At 35.8% G+C, this 22,029-nt stretch overlaps 1 protein-coding gene across 2 annotated transcripts in view; it reads right to left on the bottom strand.

The window, feature by feature from the left end:
• The window catches only part of COG3 (component of oligomeric golgi complex 3), a 72,990-nt gene that overhangs the window by 23,224 nt on the left and 27,737 nt on the right, over positions 1 to 22,029 (bottom strand). For both annotated transcript variants that reach the window (XM_004759222.3, XM_013059811.2), the window contains 7 exons: positions 19,042 to 19,085; positions 18,482 to 18,608; positions 17,790 to 17,881; positions 16,565 to 16,704; positions 15,151 to 15,311; positions 6,197 to 6,302; positions 2,239 to 2,363 (listed from right to left, as the gene is read on the bottom strand). In XM_004759222.3, the coding sequence (XP_004759279.1) occupies positions 2,239 to 2,363; positions 6,197 to 6,302; positions 15,151 to 15,311; positions 16,565 to 16,704; positions 17,790 to 17,881; positions 18,482 to 18,608; positions 19,042 to 19,085 (795 nt within the window). The remainder of the gene's footprint in view (positions 1 to 2,238; positions 2,364 to 6,196; positions 6,303 to 15,150; positions 15,312 to 16,564; positions 16,705 to 17,789; positions 17,882 to 18,481; positions 18,609 to 19,041; positions 19,086 to 22,029) is intronic.

Genomic DNA, 22,029 nt, shown 5'->3' with positions numbered 1-22,029 from the left:
ATAAGATTCAGACATAGCTACGTTATTAAAAAAACAAAACAAAACAAAACAAAACAAAAAAACAGGCAGTCCCAGAAGATAAAATAAAAACAGGCAGAGTTGCGTCCTCAGGTCTATCCTACTGTTTGGCTCAAATCCCTCTTAAGCACCGAAAAGGCTTCACTAGGGTCTGTGATGACAATGGGTTCTGTGTGGAACACGCCCCTATGTATCCCCCTGGTATCCCAGCTCTACTCTAGGGAGCTTCCTAATCCTAGCCTCATACTGTCATTGAGTACTCCTGCTAGGGAACCTGGGGAAGAGGAGATTCCAAAGTCCAAACTTCCCTCTAGAAGACAACTCATTAGCTGGACAAAAAGGCTGAGACATCTAACTGTAAAGGTGATCTTGCCGCATCCTAAAAGTCCCAGAATAGGCCAAAAGGTATTTTCTGGTTAAATTTCAAAATCTCTGCAAGTACAAACTCCGATAACTATGTAGCTTAAAATAGATACACTAAGTACTATGCACTCTACTGAACCAATGAAACTGTGCCACCTTGTTCAGCCCCTAGGCCTCTGAGATATAAAACATTTCTGCCGTTGGGGGGCATGAGGAGGCGATGAGGGGGCTGAGAAACATAGACATACCCCCTTTGGTCTCTATTCTTAAACAACAGCTTCAGGACAATTACATTGCTGTTGTTATTTTGTCACATTTTATATGCTATTTAAGTTGTAACAATCAAATTTTAAATTAAATTCACTGAATTTCAGGGGCACCTGGCTGGCTCTGTTGGAGGAGCGGGAGGAGCACTCTTGATCTTGGGGTTGTAAGTTCAAGTCCTATGTTGCGTGTAGAGATTACTTAAATAAAATTTTTTAAAAATTTAATCTTATAAACTATTTCAGCAGCAAACTCCTAATATGAAGTATAAACAACTCTAATCTTTCAAGATTGATAATCATATCATTAAACATTCTTGAATGCTTACAACAGCTCTGACCTAAAATCAATGCTTTATGTTTAAGGTCGTGCTTCAAAAAAAAAAAAAGGTACTACAATTTCAGCAATAACTAAAATTAGTCCATGGTTTCTTAGTGACTTAGGGGCACCTGGATGGCTCAGTCAGTTAAGTATTCGACTCTTGATTTCAGCTCAGGTCATGATTTCAGGGTTGTGAGATGGAAAGAGCCCCATGATGAGCTCTGTGCTCAATGCAGAGTCTGCTTGAGACTCTCTCTATCCCTTTGCCCTTCTCCCTGCCTCCCCGCCCTGCACTTTTGCTCTCAAATAAATAAATCTTTAAAAAAAAATGCTGATTAAAATGGAGTACAAAACTAAAATAAAGGGGTGCCCAGGTGGCTGAGTCAGTTAAATGTCCTAAGGTTTGCCTTAGGTCATGATCTCAGGGTTATGACATCAAGCCCCAGGTCGGGCTTAGCAGGGAGTCTGCTTAAGATTCTCTTCCTCTCCCATTCCCCCTGGCCCTCCCATCAATCCCATACATGCACCCTCTCTCTAAAATAAATAACCTTTAAAAAAAAAAAAAAAAAACTAAAGTTAAAAAAAAAGAAACTAAAGTAAATGCATTTAATAACAAATTTATATTAAATATGTACTATAGCCATGTGACACTGGACATTATCACTTAACCTTTCTGCACGTCTTTTTCCTTACCTATAAACTAAAACAGATGAATTAACCAGTAGTTTTTAAACTTTTATGTGGTCATAGTAAATGCAATGAAAGCTATAATCCTTCTCAAAAAGACACAAATATAAAGATACAAACACAATTTTACTCAAAATTTCAAGGTATCCAAAGACTTCCCAAAGGCCACTAGTGAATTGTAAAGTTCTACAGAACACACACATTAAGAATCCCTACATTAAGGGCATTTGAGTGGCTCAGTCAATTAAGCAGCTGCCTTTGGCTTGGGTCATGATCCCAGGGTCCTGAGATCAAGAGTCCCATATTGGGCTCCCTGCTCAGCAGAGAATCAGCATCTCCTTCTCCCTCTGCCCCTCCCCTCTGCTCATGCTTTCACTCTCTCTAATAAATAAATAAAATCTTTTTTAAAAAACCCCTAAATTAGACTGATCTTAAACTTACCTCTGTATCTAAAAATCATAGGATTCTAATTAAATACCAAACAAAATACTACACTAAGATCTTAAAATAAACTTAAAATTTAAAAATTTCACATGAAAGAGCAAGCAATTTACTGTAAAGATAAATAAGAATTGATACACGTACATCTATACATCTGTACAATTTGGAGAGACACACAAGAGTTCTTCGAACTGTAGGATACCACATTCCATGAAGATCTGCTGGAGAAATTGTGGTCTGTGGCCTCGTATTGAGGGATTCTGTTGAACCTAAAAACCCAAATGGAAAAAAAGACACATTTCACATACCTGGAGGTTTGTCTTATTTGCACAGTAAACATAAACTGTTTGTTCTTTTAGTTATCAGTAGCTAGAGGCATCCATTTCTTTTCCAAGTATTTTCACCTTTAATCAATAATGCCACAGGAACCCACAGGAATTGTGACAGCTGATATTCAACACGATTAGTGAGACTACACATAAATACATACATATATCCCACCCTCATATATATATGCTTAATTCAAAAGCTATTCCAAAACTGTGATCAATAATGTCTACGGAATGGGGGCACCTAGGTGGCTCAGACAGTGGTCCCAGGGTCCTGAGATCAAGCTCTGCATCAGGCTTCCTGCTCAGCAGGGAGTCTGCTCCCACCTCTCCCTCTGCCTCCCCCTTCGTGGTCTCTCTCTCTCTCTCAGATAAATAAAATCTGGGGTGCCTGGGTCGCTCAGTTGGTTAAGGATATACCTTCAGCTCAGGTCATGATCTCCAGGTCTTGGGATGGAGCCCCATATCAGGCTTCCTGCTCAGAGGGGAGTCTGCTTCTCCTGATCTCTCCCTCCACCCCTCCCCACTGCTCGTTCACTCCCTCTCTCTCAAGTAAATAAAACCATAAATAAATAATAGATAAAATCTTTAAAACAAAACAATCCTTATAGAATGAATAAATAGTATATATGCCTTATACAAAAAGGAGGTAGATCTGTAAGTAGTCGTGTGGAAGCTACTGGAAGCCAATGGAGGTAAGGAAATGACAAGAAAATAAAGCTATGCTAAACAGGAAAATTAATTAAAGCTGGTTTGCTTGACTGCTTGCCTTCCATGCTCTTAGCTGTATTACTTATAGGCCTACTTAGTCTATCCAATTCCCAATTGAAGAGAATTGTCCCCTCCTCTCTCCGAGACAGGGCAGACACTCTGGTGAGGGTGAGGAGGAGCAAGTGAGGAGCTTGGTTGAGCAAAGACACCTCTGTGAGGGAAGCACAATCATTTCAGCTCAATGGACGAGAGTTCCAATGAGCCACAACAGCAGAGCTAAGATAATACTTTGGAATAAGAGGGGATAATGAAATATGAACTGGGTATTAGAGGACATTAGGAAACTCTAAATGTTTTAGTGCAATAGGTTTTAGAGTTATATAGGAGATGTCCTTATATTTTGGAGAGATGATGAAATACTCAAGAGTAAACTGGCAATGATGTCAATAATTTACTTTAAAATGATTAGCAGAAGATTGGGGCGCCTGGCTGGCTCAACCAGAGGAGCATGTGGCTCTTAATCTTGGGGTTGTGAGTTTGAGCCGCACATTGGGTGTAGAGGTTACTTAATAAATAAATAAATTTTAAAAAAGGATTAGCAAAAGAATATATGTATATATAATGTGATAAAATGTTAAGCCTTGAATCCATTTGGTGGGTAGTGGTGTTCACTGTTCATCATATCATTCTTTCTACTTTTCTTTATATTTGAAACTTTTTTCCATAGGGGCACCTGGGTGGGTCACTGGGCTAAGCCTCTGCCTTTGGCTCTGGTCATGATCTCAGGGTCCTGGGATCTAGCCCCACATCAGGCTCTCTGCTCAGTGGGAGTCTGCTTCCCCCGACCTCTCTGCCTGCCTCTCTGCCTACTGGTGATCCCTCTCTCTCTCTAAGGAATAATTAAAATCTTAAAAAAGAAAAGAAAAGAAAAGAAAAGTAATAGCCAATACTTAAAACAGTAAAAGTATAGCCAAGCAAAGCAAAATTCTTTAAAAAAAAAAAAAAGCCAGAACAGCCTCTGCTTAGAAGGCCTAGAGTTTATGGTACAGATTTATGGGGAAAAAGAAAGAAGAGAACACTGTGGGTTAGTGCTTTCACTTTATAATTCTGTAAGCTTATTTTGTTTGCTTTTCAAAAGCATGTGATATTTGTGTAATTTTAAAAGCTCTTCTATAAGGCCTCACTATAAAATGTCTACTTTACATGAAGTTGACTCTCCTCTACCTCCATTGTTCTTTCACGTCAGCATCTGCTGAGGTTCTCTCCCCACATTTCTGCTATTGTCACTGTACTCTCTGTCCTAGGGGTGACCCTACACAAGCCCAAAGCGTCTCTACAGTCTTTATCTCTAAATCAGTCCTCTTTATAGCTCTAGAAAAGTACTGTCCAACAGAAATACAATGTGAGCCATACGTGTAACACGTTAAAATGCCCCATTAAAAAAGGTAAGAAGAAACAAGTGGAATGAATTTTAATGTACTTAACCCAATATATCTAAAATACCACCATTTTAACATGTAATCAAGACAAATTACTAATAAGGTTTTTTCATTCTTTATTTCATATTAAGTCTTTGAAATTTGATTTGTATTTTATATGCTAACAGCACATTCAGATAGCCACATTTCACATGTTCAATGGCAGGTGGCTGCCATATTGAACAGCATAGCTCTAGATCGATATACATAGATCTTCTCAGTTGTTCCATGTGAACGCTGTTAAGTCTTTCTCAGCCCCCACATCTAGTGTGTCATCAAATTCTACTGATTCAAGCTTTTCACCAGATGCCTCATCTATTCACTTTTCTCCCTACCCTGTCAGTGCCCTGGCTCAAACTTTTATCTTTCAAATGGAAAACAAAACAATCTCCTAACTAGGCTCTACAGTTCTGCCAACGATACTTATTTATTTTAAGGCCAAGCAAGGGTGAAAGAATAGACTTTACTGGGCAAAGGGAAAATGTATAAGACCAACGTCATTAAGATAGAAAAGTACTCTAGTCTCTCCACTAACTCTTGAAGAGATTTATTAGGACCAAAGTGTATACTAGAAACAAAAGGTATATGAAGACATGGCACAGGTTCTATTTCAAAGGAGGAAATCTTAACCCTTATGGTATGGCTCTATCTTCCTATGAAACAAATGTGATAAAATTGGCTTTGCCAGACAAGGAATACCCAGTTTGCTTGGCAGTCTGGGTTTGAGGTATCAGCTGTTCATAGAGTAACACACAATACCTGGAGATGCCCTAAGCATGGGGATTTAGGGACAACTGGGGCTATTAAAGCCTCCCATTCTCACTACCCCAACTCCCAGCCAATCCCAGCTCCCCAAAAACCTGAGCTTCAGTGTCTCCCTTACAGCTAGGAGGAGAGAGGAGAGGATCCCTGTTTCTCATCTAGCTTTTTGTCTACGTAACTCATAAACATCCAGGATGCTTCTTGGACAATTTCACTCCTTGCATAACATTTACCCTAGTCCAAGCCAGCCCAAATGTTTTTATCGGTATCTTACCCTAGTCACAGGCACTCCATATATTTACAAAACGCAAATCTGGTAGTACAATTATTCCAATACACTGTATTAGCAAGAAGTTCAAAGTCTCTGAGATTATCACCTATCTGGCCAGCTTTATCTGTTCCTCCCTCCAAATAACCTATGCCCAAACATACCTAACCACTTGACTTCCCCAAAGCAACCATAGTCTTCCATTCCTGCCTGCCCATCTCCATACTATTCTATCTTAAACAACTTTACTTCACCTGACTCACTCATTCCTACCTTTATAAAGAGTATAGCTTCAGACACCACATCTCTCACTGAACCCACCTTCCTGCACTCAAAGCTCACCTCCCTTCATAATTCTGATGCCCTTCTACCATGGTCCAAGAGTACACTGTCCATACCTTTAGGACATGGCCACACAGTTACAGCTTATCAATCTACCCCCACCCAAGTTTGGGCTCTTCAAATGCACAAGGTTGTTTCTCATGCTCAGAACATGACAAGTCCTCAACAGAAGTTTAAATGAATGAATAAAGTTGGAGTTAATCATAACATACCGGATTTTCTTAGATTATTAGACTCCGTTTCTTCTAACCGAACATCTGAAAATGAAGCTTCTGAAGGTACCTTCTTCTGTTCATCTTTTAAACTCTGTGCAATTTGCTATTATAAAGAAATCAGAAGAAAGATTAAGGTGTAGTTTTCAGCTGTGTTTGTAATATGAATCTTTCCATGAAGTTAAAAAAAAAAAACTAGTTAATAAATAAATGGACCAAAACAACCCATGGAAATGAAAAAGTTAAATTAGTATGGAGCGTCTCTACTCCCATAAACACATCCACAGTCTTTTGTGAACCACTAATTTCAGAACCATTACCAGGTATCTGCTGAAGGTTCATGTAATACACAAGTCACCTCTAGGAAGCTAATTTTAAACTTCTGTTTAGAAACAAAATTTAAGATTGGACAGAATACATTCGGAATATCAGAAATGTTTTTATCAAGTAACCAGCCAATCTAAACAACTGCTTTTCTCTTTATGTGAGAATAGCTACAGTAAGCTATTTTTGAGAGCCTTCTTCACTGCCTAAAGAATAACATCAAATATACACAGGTCACTAACTACTAAGTTATTGATGAAGATCTCACTAATTTACATTTATAGTTTTATAAAGGTAGAAATAAAAATGAAGGACCAACAAACGTAATTACTGCCAAAAGGAATGGCCCAGAGAAGTGTTTGGGATACAGACTCTGTATCACTTGGGCCAGTCCTAACTCTGCATGCAGAAACCAGAAAGTATAAACACATGGCACAAAGATGTCACAGCAGGATCACCTTGATGCCCCTGTGTCCCTCACCAAAAGAAAAGCAAAGCAAGCATATTTACTGAAAGTGATATCCTTAAACCAAAAGGTCCACACAAGAAGGCATCAGGACACTGGCTATGTGACGACTAAATAAAACATACTAAATATATCACTAAATTATACTAAATTATCACTAAATTATAAAGTAATCTTAATCACCTAACATCTTATCAGAACTATTAAAACAGGCATTCTACCTAATATAAAACCAATTATTCATAAAGAAAACAAAGAAATAAAAGGAAAAAAGAACACAATTCCCTAGACTGGACTGAGAAATAGATCTTGTCTTCATCATACCCACTTTGTGGCCTTCAAACCCAAGGTAACTCCTGCAAATGGATTATCTGTTTCCTGGAATTATTAGCAACATTCCTACTATAAGCCTACAGAATAATGAAAGCAGGGCAATAAACAAACAGCCCCCAAACTATATGCCCTACCTACCACATACCTGATTCCTGCAAAGTTGATTTTATGTATTATTTTTTTTAAGTACTATACAAATAATTAATATAACTATCCAAAATATAAATTTAAATAGAAGTCAGGAGAAGGGATGAAAGTTGAGAAAAACATTCTTAGATAAGGGCAGTAAATTACACAGCCTGGTGTATTTCAAGCATGCTAGCTTTAAAAGAAACACCCCTATTACAACATGTTTATCAGTCCAGGCACTAAAATAAGTTAGGGTAAGTTAAAATGCTGGTGAGGAGGTGTTGCAACAGGAATAGGTTATACATACACATACTTCTTTGCTATCAGCTGAGATGACCAAAATCAAGAACACTCTACAGCTATGAGCACACCTAGCACCTAGACCTTGTTTTCCAATACCATTCTCCAATAAAAGAAGCCAGGACTCTTTGGAGAAATGGCTGATTCTAAGGCTAAGATAGTAAATAGACAAAATGAGCCTAAAATGTCTTACAGACCCAAGAGATAAGGAAGTGCTCATAAAACAGTGGATAATATCCATAAATATGAAATAAGTATCCATGAGTTCATACTGATATCAATAAGTGAATAAATACATATATACATACTTACATATATAGAAGGAAAAAGATCTGCCTTGCAGAAAAATTCCAAATAATGTATGTAAATACTTTGTCTCAAGAAAGTAGCATAGCTTGGGGAAAAAGAGCAACTTTTCAATGAAGAAACCTAACAATGCCACCTCAACTAAGTGATCTATGTCAGTGTAAATCATATTGATGTGTCTACCCTGGGTATGATGTGATAAATATGGTACTTTTGGGTTTCCTTCCCCAAAACACATAATACCAGTCTAACCATGTGAAAAGCATCAGACAAATTCCAATAGGGAGGCACCCTATAAAATACTTAACAAATTCTCCTCAAAAATGTTAAATTAAAATCAGCAAAAACAAGGAAAGTCTGAGAAACTCTCAGAGCCAAGAAGAGCCTAAGAGGATATGGAAGAAAGAAAAAAAAAATGCAAGGTAGTAACTACAAATGGATAATGGGATCCTGGAATAGAAAAAGACATTATATAAAAATTAAGGAAATGTGAAAAAACTACAGCCTCTAGTTAATATCAATGTATCATTACAGACTCATTCACCACCATAATTGGACCACAATAATATAAGATGTTAAATAACAGAGAAAACTGGATGTGACATACATAGGAACTCTCTGTAAGACCTTCTCAATTTTTCTGTAAATCTAAAACTGTTCCAAAAAATAAAATGTATTAAAAAAAAAAAAAAAGAAAAAAGAAAAGTTGGGGCGCCTAGATGGCTCAGTGGGTTAAAGCCTCTGCTTTGGGCTCAGGTCAAGATCCCAGGGTCCTGGGATTGAGCCCCACATCGGGCTCTCTGCTCAGTGGGGAGCCTGCTTCCTCCTCTCTCTCTGCTTGCCTCTCTGCCTACTTGCGATCTCTGTCTGTCAAATAAATAAATTTAAAAAAAGAAAAGAAAATCAGGATGTGTGACATCCAGGAGAAGCAGTCTAAACAGAAATTGGATAATATCTGAGCCACATTTACAACTTAACAAAAGCAATTCCCACTTGGTATCAAAAGGTATGTTGATGAATATAGGATACACTTATGAAGAAATGGACTTTAAACCTATTTTTCATAGACAAATAAATTTAAGTCAGCATTCCAGCTGGAAGCCTAATTTGCAAACCTTGCAAAAATTAGACTACATTTTTGAAAAAACATTAGAAACATGTAATGACTTAGCAAAATTATTTCAGGGGATATTTTCAAATTCACTAGAATCAAAATTTCACTAGATCATGCCAATAGTTGTGAACAAAGCATCTAACAAAAACCAAAATTGTTTAAGATAAAAGCACTCAACAAACCAGGAATAGATGGGAACCTCTTCAACCTGATAAAGGGCGTTGTATGAATAACTCACAGTTAACATCATACTAAATAGGAAAGGCTAGAAGCTTTCCCCTTAATATCAGAATAAAACAGGATATATGGTCTCATCATTTCTATTCAACATTGTATTGGAGGTTCTACCTAAGCAATTAGGCAAGAGAGATACATGAAAGGCATAAAGATTGGAAATCAAGAAGTAAAACTATCTCTATTTGCAGACAACATGATCTTACATACATACATACATATATAGTTACACATATAGAAAATCCTAAAAAATCCACAAAAATCTATTAGAATAAGCTAGTCCAACAAGGTAACAGGATACAAGATCAATATATAAAAATCAAAAATATTTCTATACACTTGCAATCAACAATCAAAAAACAGAATTAAGAAAATAGTTCCATTTAAATAAGCTTCAAAAAGAATAAAATACTTAGGAAGATCTTTAAAAAGTATAAAATTTATCCTCTGAAAACTACAATATATCACTGAAAGAAACTGAAAAAGATCTAAATAATTTCAAAATATCTCATGTTCTTGAACTTGAAGAGTTAACATTTGTTAAGATGGCAATGCTCCCCAAACTGATCAACAGATATAATATAATCCCTAACAAATCCCAGCTGACTTCTTTGTAGAAAGTGACAAGCTGATTCTAAAATTCATATGGACTTGCAAGGGACCAAGAATAGACAAAAAAAAATCATTAAAAAGAAGAATTAGAATTCATATTTCCTGATTTTAAAATTTATTACAAAACAATCAAATCAGTCTGATATTGACATAAAAAGAGACATAAAGAAAAAAAAAAGAGAAAGAGAGAGACATAAAGTTCAATGTAATAAAACTGAGAGATCAGAAACAAACCCGCGGCACCTGGCTGGCTCAGTCAGTTGAGCATGTGACTCTTGATTTCAGCTCAGGTCATGATCTCAGGGTCCTGGGACCAAATCCTGAGTCAGGGTCTGTGCTCAGCAGGGAGTCTGCTTAAGGATGTTCTCTCTCCCTCGGCTCCTCCCCCCACTTGTTTTCTCTCTCTCTCAAATAAATCAACAGGAAGGAAGGAAAGAAGAAAGGAATGAAGGAAGGAAGGGAGCAAGGGAGGGAGGAAACCCAAAAATTTATTAGCAACTGGCTTCAACAGGGGTGCCAAGACCATCCAGCAGGAAAGAATAGCCTTTCAATAAATGATGCTGGGACAACTGGACAGAATGTTGGGATAACAAATGATGCAAGGACAATATGCACATTAAAACCACAATGAGGGGTGCCTGGGTGGCTCAGTGGGTTAAGCCGCTGCCTTCAGCTCAGGTCATGATCTCAGGGTCCTGGGATCGAGTCCCGCACCAGGCTCTCTACTCAGCAGGGAGCCTGCTTCCCTCTCTCTCTCTGCCTGCCTCTCTGTCTACTTGTGATCTCTCTCTGTCAATTAAATAAATAAAATCTTAAAAAAATAATAATAAAACCACAATGAGACATCACTCCATACCCACTTGATGCCTTAAGTCAAAAAAGTCAAATATTAACAAGAGTTGGCAAGTAGGTGGAGAAATCAGAACCCTCATATCCTGCTGGTGAGAATGTAAATGGGTACAGCCACTTTGGGAAACAGTCTGGCCATTCCTCAAATGATTAAACACAGAGTTATTATACAGTGCAAAAATTCCACTCCTAAGCATATAAACAAGAGAAATGAAAACACATGCATACATGAATGTTTGTAGCAGTATATTTATAACACCCAATAGGTGGAAGCAACCCAAGTATCCATCAGCAGAAGAATGAATAAATAAGATGTGACGTATCCATACAATGGCATACTATCCAGCATAAAAAGGAATGAAGTCTAACACATGTTGTAACTTGGATGAACTGTAAAAAGATTCTAAGTGAAAGACATCACAAAAAACCGTATGTTATATAATCCTATTCATATGAAATGTTTAAAACCAGGCAATTTATAGATACATATATATTTTATAGACATATATATACATACATATATATTATATAGACATATATATATAGACACATTTATAGAGTTCACAGAACTCACTGTAAGTTCTCTGATCCCTCAGACTGGGGTCAGAGAGTGACAGCTAAAGGTACAGCGTTGCTTTCTGAGATGGTGAGTGGTTTATAACCGACTGTGGTAATGATTGAACCTATCCATGAATACATTAAAAACCATAAATTATAAACTCTAAATGGGTGAATTGTGGGGTCTATAAACTATAACTCAATAAAACTGTGTAAGAAAAAAGAAAGAAGTCCTCAAAGATTACAGGGACAAAATGACAAAGAAGCCATCTAAAGGACAAAGAACCCATCTTCCACTAGTCAAATCTGGGACAATTCTGAGCTTCAAAAAGAGCAATGCTAATAGATTATAATGACTTTTTAAAAAACTCCACTAATCTACTAAGGTCAGGGATAGGCAAAAGGGAGGAAGAAGGAGAAATTAATTCTTTTCAGCAGAATGCCAACTAATGAATGCAGAAGAAAAGGCAGATATGAAAATGGCAGGTATGAAATTTGCTACTCCCAACATAATAACTGGTTCAGGCCCAGATCATTAATGGTTGTAATAACCACTGGGTAAAAAGATGCTGGGGAACTCACATAATCCCAAAGTATCATTTCATCAGTACTCACTAATTACAAAGAAGGGAATATGCTTTTATAATGAAGAAAATTAACAATTACTAACTTAACCAATTGTGGAACATCCTGACATTACGTGCTTTTGATGTGATAAGGTAAGTACACATCAGCTGTGTAGTATTCTTGCCAAAAAAAAAAAGAAAAGAAAGAAAGAAAAGAAAAAAAAAAAAGAAAGAAAAAAGTTTAATCTGAATCTAAATGTGAGAAAAACAATCAGACAAATCCAGAATGTGGCATATTCTACAATAAAACTGGCTTGGTCTCTTCAAAAAAGCCAGGTGATTAAAAACAAAAAACAAACAAAAAAAACAAGTGGGGAGAAAGAGTAACCTTGACTGGATCCCACTTTTTAACTTTCTGATCCTGTTTTATAGATAGCTGAAGAACAACTGGAAAAATTTGAATATGTACTACATATAAATAATATGTTGAATTAATATTAATTTTTATATATGTAAAAAATGGCATGTGATTATGTGAAGAATGTTTTATTCTTAAGAGAGTAAGAACTAAAGTATTCAGAAGTGAAGTATCACTGTATCTATAATTTACTTTCAAGTGGTTCAGCAATAAAACATACACATAAAGAAAGTAAGTGGGACAAAACACTAACAACTAGTAAATCTGAAAAAATTCCAGACTTAATTGAATATTCAGTGATATTAAGTAACTATAATAATGTTTTTAAATGTGATAACCATATCATGGTTGTGTTAAAATGAAAAGTACCCTCACCAAAATAAGAAAGTGGGACTACCATCAAACTACAAAGCTTGATGATAAGGAATTCATATACAAAAGGTATAAAGAACTCATATAACTCAATAGCATAAAAACCAAATAATCCAATTTAAAATGGACGAAGGACCTGAATCAACATTTTTTCCAAAGAGGATATACAAATGGCCAACAGGTAATGAAAATGCTCAACATCAATAATCATCGGGGAAATGCACATAATGAGACACCATCTCACGCCTATTAGAATGGCTGCTGTCAAAAAGATAAGAGGTAACAAGTGTTGGGACGTCTGGGTGGCTCAGTCAGTTAAGCGTCTGCCTTTAGCTCAGGTTATGATCCCAAGGTCCTAGGATCGAGTCCCACATCAGGCTCCCTGCTCAGCAGGAAGCCTGCTTCTCCCTCTACCCCTCCTCCACTCATGCATGCAAGTACTCTCTCTCCCTCTCTCTGACAAAAATTTTTTTTTAAAAAAAGGTAACAAGTGTTGGCAAAGACGTGGAGAAAAGAGAACCCTGGTGCTCTACTGGCAGAACTGTAAACTGATGCAGCCACTCTGGAAAACAGTATGGAGGATCTTCAAAAAATTAAAAATAGAACTACCATATGATCCAGCAACTCCACGTCTGGGAATATATCCAAAGGAAATGAAAACACTAACTCAAAGGATATCTGCACCTTTACGTTCACTGCAGCATTACTCACGATAGCTAAGACATGAAAACAACCTATGTGTCCACCAATGAATGAATGGATAAAGAAGTTACGGTGTATGCAGGCAGTGGAATATTATTTGGCCATTAAAAAAAAAACCACAAGGAAATCCTACCATGTCCAAAAACATGGTGAGACCCTAAAGATGTTATGCTAAATAACATAAGTCAGAGAAAGACAAATACTGTATGAGTTCACTTATATGTGAATCTAAAAACAAACAAAAAACAAACAAACTTCCAGTTACAAAATAAACACTAGGAATGTAATACACACAATGACTATAGTTAACAAAAAACATCGTATACAGATAGGAAAGTTGTTCAGAAAGAACAACTTGTTCTTTCTTGTCACAAAAAGAAATTTCCTTTCTTTGGATTGTTATCTATATAAGATGATGGGTGTTAACTAAAGCTATTGTGGTAATCATTTTATAATGTATGTAAATCAAATCATCATGCTCTAGGCCTTAAACTTACTGACATATGTCAATTATTTCTCAATAAAACTAGAAAAAGACTTCACTGCAAAAACTAAAATGTGCCTTACCTTTTGATACTTTAGAATTTGCTCCAAAATAATTAATGGTGTGGAAGGGAGTAATGGAGCTCTAAGTGAAGTAAGACTGGCCACGAGGAAGCTGGTGTAATAATATGCAAGAGTCATTATATAGTTCCCTCTACCTTTCGCTTATATTTGAAACTTCCATTAAAAAAGTTCTAGGTTCTAGGGTGCCTGGGTAACTAGGTGGTTAAGTGTCTGACTCTTGATGTGAGCCCATCTTGATCTTGATTCAAGCCCCATGTTGAGCTCCACACTGGGCATGGAGCCCACTTAAAAAGAAAAAAAGGTTCTAGGCTCTAATTCTGGTTTAGTACTAATACCCTCAGCATTATTTAAACTCTGTCCAGCACTAAAAGAAAATAAAGATTCGTATATAACTGAATCAGTGAGCTAAATGATCAGTGAGGTAACTCTAGCTCTACAAACTGGACATCAGTACTGCAGAATTTTGAGGACATGGCCCGCACGATTTTTATGAGACAGGATGACACATGGCTCTATGACAATCAACTATGGTGGCTCCTATGTTATCAAGACCCTCTTCTGTGCCATTTATTTTAAAAAAGAGAAATCACAGGGAGCACAAATTCAATTTAAAAACTGAGAACACAGGACACCTGGGTGGCTCAGTCAGTTAAGTGTCCGTCTCTGGATTTCGGCTCAGGTTGTGACCTCAGAGTCGTGGGATTAAGCCTGATGTCATGCTCTATGATCAGGTGGGAGTCTGCTTGAGATTCTCCCTTTCCCTCTCCCTCTGCCCTTTTGCCCCATGCTCATGCACGAGCACACACTCTCTCTCTCTCTCTAAAGTAAATAAATAAATCTTAAAACAAAAACAAACAAAAACCTGAGAACACCTATTTCCTACAAAAGGGGAGGGAAATGAATTATAAAATACAACTTGAAGGAAAAAGAACCTAACAGATTATGTTGTTCAATTTTTTTAAATTTTATTTCCTGTGACTTTATGGCAAGTTTATCTTGTTTTTACATCTTGAATGAGAATTAAAAAGAAAAATCCTATTTCTACTAGTACGAAACATCCAAAAAGTGTATGGGAGAAATCAAGATCAAATAAGAGAACCCTACCTCCATCATCACCAACTTATCAGGATATGCCAGATCTCCAGGAGCAGGTTTGTACCCCGTGATGTCTGTCTGAATGTAGATGTGGGTTCTGTATACAAGGCGCTCTTGTACATCTTCTAACATCTGCTTTACTCCAGCTGCAAATGCTCCCAGTTGTTCAGCTGATAAAAAAGTATAATCATCCATTCTTTTATATTTAGAAAAATATTTTCTTTAAACAAGCAAAAATATTACTCAAGTGTCCAGCAGTAGTAGGAAGCATTTTTCCCTCTGGGACTGTGGTTGCATTCTATTTCAGTATAACTCAATGACCTCAGAAAAACTTAATTAAATGTCTTTCAATTTCCTCAAATTTAAAATTGGGAAAGAAATTTGCCCTTGTACCTTTTTTCTGACACTTTGTGATATTATTTTTATTATTAACATGAATAATAAAGTCTGAATTTTAAAGTGTTTCGTGCTTGTTAAAAGTTATCTCATTCAGCTTCAGACCAATCCTGAGACAGCTAGGGCAGCTTATTTGTTGGGTTATTATCCCAATTTTACAAATAAATGAAGTCCCACAAATATAAAATGACTTATTAAGGTTTCCATAAAGAAATATGAGTAAAAAATTAAAACAAAGTATAAGTTCATATAGAATTTCTGCATTCCTAAGATGCCATCAGTGTTAAGACAAACCATTAATTCTGTAACAACTTTCCAAGGGCTGGGGAGTTGGAGATATGATATAAAAACATAAATATTCAAATTAATTTAATTCAGAGGCATTAATATGTAAGAAAATGCACATCTTAGAATAACTAAATGCAGCAGAATAAGAAACTCTGGAAACATAACAAACCTAGTGTCTCCTAAAGAAAGTCAAAGTAAGAACAATAATTTCTGCCAGTAAAGTATTACTTGAAGGGTTTTTTTAAAGTTACTTAAGTCATGTTTTCTATGACAACAGAATCAAATATTAAAGAATGTATCAGATGGTTAGAGTTTTCCAGAGAATTCATTTTATTTGTAATTTCAAAAAAGATAAGTCATTATTATATATGTACACTAAAATAATTCTTGTTTTTAAATTAAAAGTATGCAATATAGCCAATGACTTCAGGTATTTTGGTAAGAATGTATTAAAAATGTCTAGCTCAAAACTGACAGTTCTCTCTGACAGATGACAGAAAGAAAAGTGAACTATAATTTTATTAGCAATTTTGCCCAGATCTTAAAATTATTTTCCCATTTAATTTGAACCTAGTCAAAAAATAAGGTGTATCTTGATTTTAAAAGGCATCAAACCAGGCTATAAAAATAATAAATTTATATCGGTGAATGGGGTAAAGAATAGAGGATTTTGAAATTCATTGAGCCACAGATATAATTTTTAAAACTTTTGAAATTATCATTTCTAATTATTATTTACCATTGTTCTGTACATGATCTTCAAGCACCTCATTTTTAAGAATCCCACAAAGTTCTGACAGAGTTTCTAAATGAATAACATGAATGATCAATGGCCTGAAGACATCATACAATGACACACACAGTTTCTCCAAAAGTTCACTAAAATGAAAGAATAAAACATGGTTATAAGTAGTAATCTTCATGATTTTTCTAATGGTTTAAAAGGCATCATTGATTTCTTCTAGCCAATAAAAATAAAAATCTACTGGAAAATCATGCATGGGAACACTATTTAATGAGAAATCAAAGGGTGAAAATAATACTGTAGATCTTTCTTTACTTTAAAAGCGCAAAATCCATAAGCAGTCTTCAGCAGCCACTCCAAAGCAGCTGCCGTGGCCAAATATCAATTTATGTCAATTTATTACAACTTTACTTATTTAGCCATATTTTATATATGTCCTTTAAAACATGGTAACAAATATTTTGGTTGATATAATTATCCTTTTATATTCTACATCATTTGTGAATCAAATGTAACATTGTCCCTAGGAAAGATGAACTGAAAATTCTTTAATACTTGGACTTAGATAAAACTCAAAGTACTTGGACATACAAGTATTTTTGACAATTTTAAACATTTGAAAAGAAAGACTTAAGTTGTCTATATTCTTCATACTGTCCATAGTACTCTTCTATACATAGCATTTCACCAAAAGTGATCAATCTAATCAAAACTATAAGATACATTTGACTCTTCTTCATTATAAAAGTTATAATCTTGGAATCTTTCTAAGAGTCAAAATCACCAACATGAAGAAATCAAAAGTGACTAACACAGGAGCTGAAAAGACACTTTGAGAAAAATAAGGAAAACGTATTAAATATTGTCTATATTTTTAAATGTCTTTCACTAATTAGAACAATTTTTTAACTATAAGGAATTAGCATACTAGGTGGAGATAAAGGGATATACATTGCCAAGACTTAGTTTCCAATATAGGCTTCTTACTGTCATACCACATTGTCTCCATAGATATATTATAAATAATATAAAAGCATGTTGGCCTTTAAATTGCACATTTATTTTAAAATAATCACTTTCCATCCAATAATATTCTGTTCACACACTCATAAAAGTTAAAACACTTTGCAGTTAATTTTAAAATACTCCTATAATATAATAAGCCACAATGATCATTAGCATATTAAATCTTAAAAACAAGAGTTTGTGTACTACCTACTCTAATTTTGATGTTGGCTTTGTGAAAAATTCATTGTAAAGTTGGTGCTCATCCTGGCATACATGGACCATAAAGGCACAGCCACTACGAATCTGCAGGAAATAAACACACATTACCTACAGTTAAAGACACACAATGATTCCAGCATTTATGAATAAAACAAATACTCTATTTGCACTAAGATTATGCACATATATTCATAAAACAACCCACTGAAAAACAGAAATTGCTTGGTTTACAATGGTTTATGGCAAAATGTGAATATGGCTCATTTTTATTTTCTTCTTTTTTTTTCTAAACTTTTGACAGTGAAAATACTCTTCTAGTTTAAGAGGGGTATTTAATAAAACAATCTTTATGTATTGTTCTATAGTATGAATTAAAATTGCTAAACAAAAAAAGCACTTCTTCAGCAAAATCTAAATTAAATCATCAGTATAAATCCACAAACTCTGAAACTACATCTTTCAAGGAGTAATACTTGTTCATGAATCTTCATTCTTCAAAAACAAGATAAAAATGAGATTATTTTGATAAGCTGAATATTAATTACTTGATTCCTCATAACTGAAAGAAAAATTCTCTAAAAGCTTGTTGATATGGGATCCAAACTTATCTACCCAAATACAGCTTCAAAGACCAAAATATTTTAGAAGAAGGTTTAACATCAATCAAAACTAGCTGAAGCTTACCAAGGCACAATGATCTCTATTATTCTGGCTTGTTAACTCTGTTACAGTACAAGTGATGCTAGGGCCCAAAAGGAGCTCCCGCTGGTCAAGGTAACACTGATGGATGTCATTTAGCAGTTGTTGGTATCTGATGAAAAGCGAATGAGATTAGAATATAAATTTCTCATTTCAGATATGGAAATTAAATCTGATCTTAAATTCCAGAAAAGATTTCAAAACCTCTAAAGTGATAAGGTCACCCCTCATTTGCCCACATTAAATACTAGAAATATTTATGTATAAAAAGAAAAAACAAACCATAATGAAGTGTGGTTCAAAAGCTGTTAATTTTTATTCTTTTAAAGAAAGATTTATCTCCCAAGAGTACAGAAAGATATTACAACGTTAAAATTAAAAGAAAATACTGCTATGGGAAAAAAAGATGCCTTGCAAACTCAAAGTCAGGTCTACAAACTTTTCCCAAAATAAGTTATGTGCTACATAGTATGAAAGGTAATTGCTCAGAAAATACCAGGACCACATCAAGAAGAAGGTAGTTTGAAGAACTTCTAGGTACTCACTCAGGTATTTTTTCAGATCGCTGTTCTATTTGTTCGATAAGAGTCTGCAAAATAAAAGTATATTAAAATATATCTGTTTTAGTTATACTTTTAATTACTTCCTGATTTTAATTAATACAGGCTAATGTTAGAAAACCTGTAAATACAGGGGCGCCTGGGTGGCTCAGTGGGTTAAAGCCTCTGCTTTCAGCTCAGGTCATGATCCCAGGGTCCTGGGATCGAGCCCTGCATTGGGCTCTCCGCTCAGTGGGGAGCCTACTTCCTCCTCTCTCTGCCTGCCTCTCTGCCTACTTGTGATCTCTGTCAAATAAATAAATAAAATCTTTTCTTTTTAAAGTCACCTGTAATACCATAAAATAACCACAACTAATATTTTAGAATATTCTTTCAGTTACTATATTTAAAAACAAACAAAAAAACCTGGAATTATACATTCAACATGATTATCTGCTTTCAAAAAATTATATTCCAAAACATCATTCTACTCAACATCAGATGAAAACATATGGAAAGCCTTATTAGCACAGTGTCTGGCACCTAGTAAACACTTGATGACTTATTATTATTATTATTATTATTACTTAAAACATTATTTTAAATGGCTACATAATATACCCTTGGACAAATGTACCATAAGTCAAATATTGTGTTAGACATCTAGACTGTTTCCTGAGAAGAAAAGTCCAGTGGTTATGAGCTCTGGGCCTGGAGTGAAACTAGAAGGTATGGGTATCAGCTCCCCAGGAGCTGTCTGAGCTCAAGAGAGTGGGCTCACTTCTCTGAGTTTCCACTTTGTACCATATAGCAGGTATAATAACAGTACCTACTTCCCAGCTGGGGATCCCCAACAAAAGAGATTAATACTTATAGGTGCTTTTGCTCCATTCTCCTAAAATGTTTTTTGAAAAAGGAATTGATTTACCTCCCTGTCAGTAGTACTGTCTCCCTCACCAAAACCTCAAAAGGACTGACTGCTACAACTTAATCTGTCATTGTCTTGACCAAAAAAAAAAAGTTGGGGGTCATCTAACCTTAAACTGCACATTTTCTCCACTGAGGCTACAGAGGCACTCATATTTAATGAACCATTTGCATTTTCTTTGCAAAATCTGGTCATTTATATATCAGATATTCATCTTTCTTACTGAGCTAGAAGTACTCAGTACATTAAAAAATATTAACCTTCTCACTTATCTATTGCAAACATCCTACTTTCTGCTTTTCTTTGGCTGTCTAAAATTCAGAAAATGTAATTTTTATATCCTGAGCCTTTTACTCTGTAATTTTTCCCCAGTAATTTCTGCTAGAGGTTTTTTTTTTTCCCTGCTAATTTTTACATTTAACTCTTTAGTTCACTTAGAGTGTATTTTGGTAATGCTATAAAGCTTATAGAGTTTACTTTTTCCCCCAAATACTCAGCAAGTCTTCTCAATATTATGTAGAAAACTCTAACCCTTCCTCTTTAAGACTGATTTTTTTTATATCAAGTTGTAGAATTTCTCACCCCAATGATCCATCAATGAATTCTTGAATCAGTATCAATGTATTTTTAAAATTTACTTGTATAATTAGTCTTGCTTATTTAGTATACCAGATAAATTTTCGCATCATCCAGAAAGAAATTACACTGGATTTCTGTTAAGATTATATTTGATGATGAATTATATTAGGAGGAACTGACATTTAAAAAATTAAGTCTCGGGATGCCTGGGTGGTTCAGTCAGCTAAGTCTCTGCCTTCAGCTCAGGTCATGATCCCAGGGTCCTGGGATTGAGCCCCGCATTGGGCTCCTTGATCAGGGAGGAGCCAGCTTCTCCCTCTGTCTGCGGTTCCCCCTCCTTGCCCTGCTCTCACTTGCTCTGACAAATAAACAAATAAAACCTTTAAAAAAAAATAAAAAATTAAGTCTCCTTGATCAGGAAAAAGAGAAGCTTATCATTTATTCAATCTCTTAAAACTTTCTGTCTAGTTTTGTCATTTTCTTCATCCTTGTATTTCCAGTAGAGTTATTTCTAGGTAAGTATTTATGCTGTCACTAATATAAATAGGACTCCATTGCATGTATTCATTGACTACCATTGATAAATGGCATGTAGGAAAGGAGCTGATCATTATATAATTAACTTTATATTTATCTACCACACTGAGCTATATCACACTTACCTATACCACTTCTTTTCTAATCAAATTTTTACCACTGGTATTTGACTACTAAGCAAAAGCAACAATCAGGCACAAGCTAAACCTTATACCATCAATGAACCACTATTCTCCTGTATCTTCTATAAATAAGACCAAGTGTCTCTTATTTCAAAAAACAAAAAACTGAGGGAGGAGTTAAGATGTCAAGATGTTAAGGAGTAGGGAGATCCTAAGCTTGTCTCAACCCTCAAACACAGCTTAATAGTCAAGTCATTCTGAACACCCAAGAAATCAACTGGAGGTCTGAGAGAACAAACAGTACGAATCTACAAGAAGAAAAGCAACCTCCTCTTGAAGGACAGGAGATGCAGAGAGTTGACTTGGGGAAGATATAGCTGTTGGTAAAGAGGAGGGAGACTGTTTACCGTGCCTACTGCAAAGTATTAGAAGCAGCACAGCACAATCTGAACTGTTAGAAGTTCTCTACCATGGGGGACGTGCCTGGCTTCAAGAAGCTCAGGTGGCAAAGTGGGCAGAATCCCAGCAGTGACATCTGGGTCTGAAGATCGCCTGGGTCACAAGAAGGGTGGCACCACTGTTTCCAGGAATAGGAGCAAGAGCAGTGGGTCTTGGTATCCGCTTTCTACTCTGTTTTGCCATAAACTGTGAGCAACTATGCAGTCATGTGACCACTTTCCTGGGACCTGCCAGCAAATGAAAAAAGCAGGGCAAGATCCTCCCCAGGAGAACAGCACAGGTATACACCAGGGGAGTTCCTAAAATTTTAGAGTTTTGAAACTAAGCCGCACCCCTGAGATAAAAAAGCTCAGACACAGGCATGGTGAA

This window comes from Mustela putorius, unplaced genomic scaffold (assembly GCF_011764305.1).
Source record: "Mustela putorius furo isolate JIRA1106 unplaced genomic scaffold, ASM1176430v1.1 tig00000179_pilon_pilon_pilon, whole genome shotgun sequence".
In the NCBI taxonomy this organism is placed as follows: domain Eukaryota; kingdom Metazoa; phylum Chordata; class Mammalia; order Carnivora; family Mustelidae; genus Mustela; species Mustela putorius.
The sequence above is the reverse complement of the archived record's forward strand: the minus strand, read 5'-3'. Positions and strand labels throughout refer to the sequence as shown.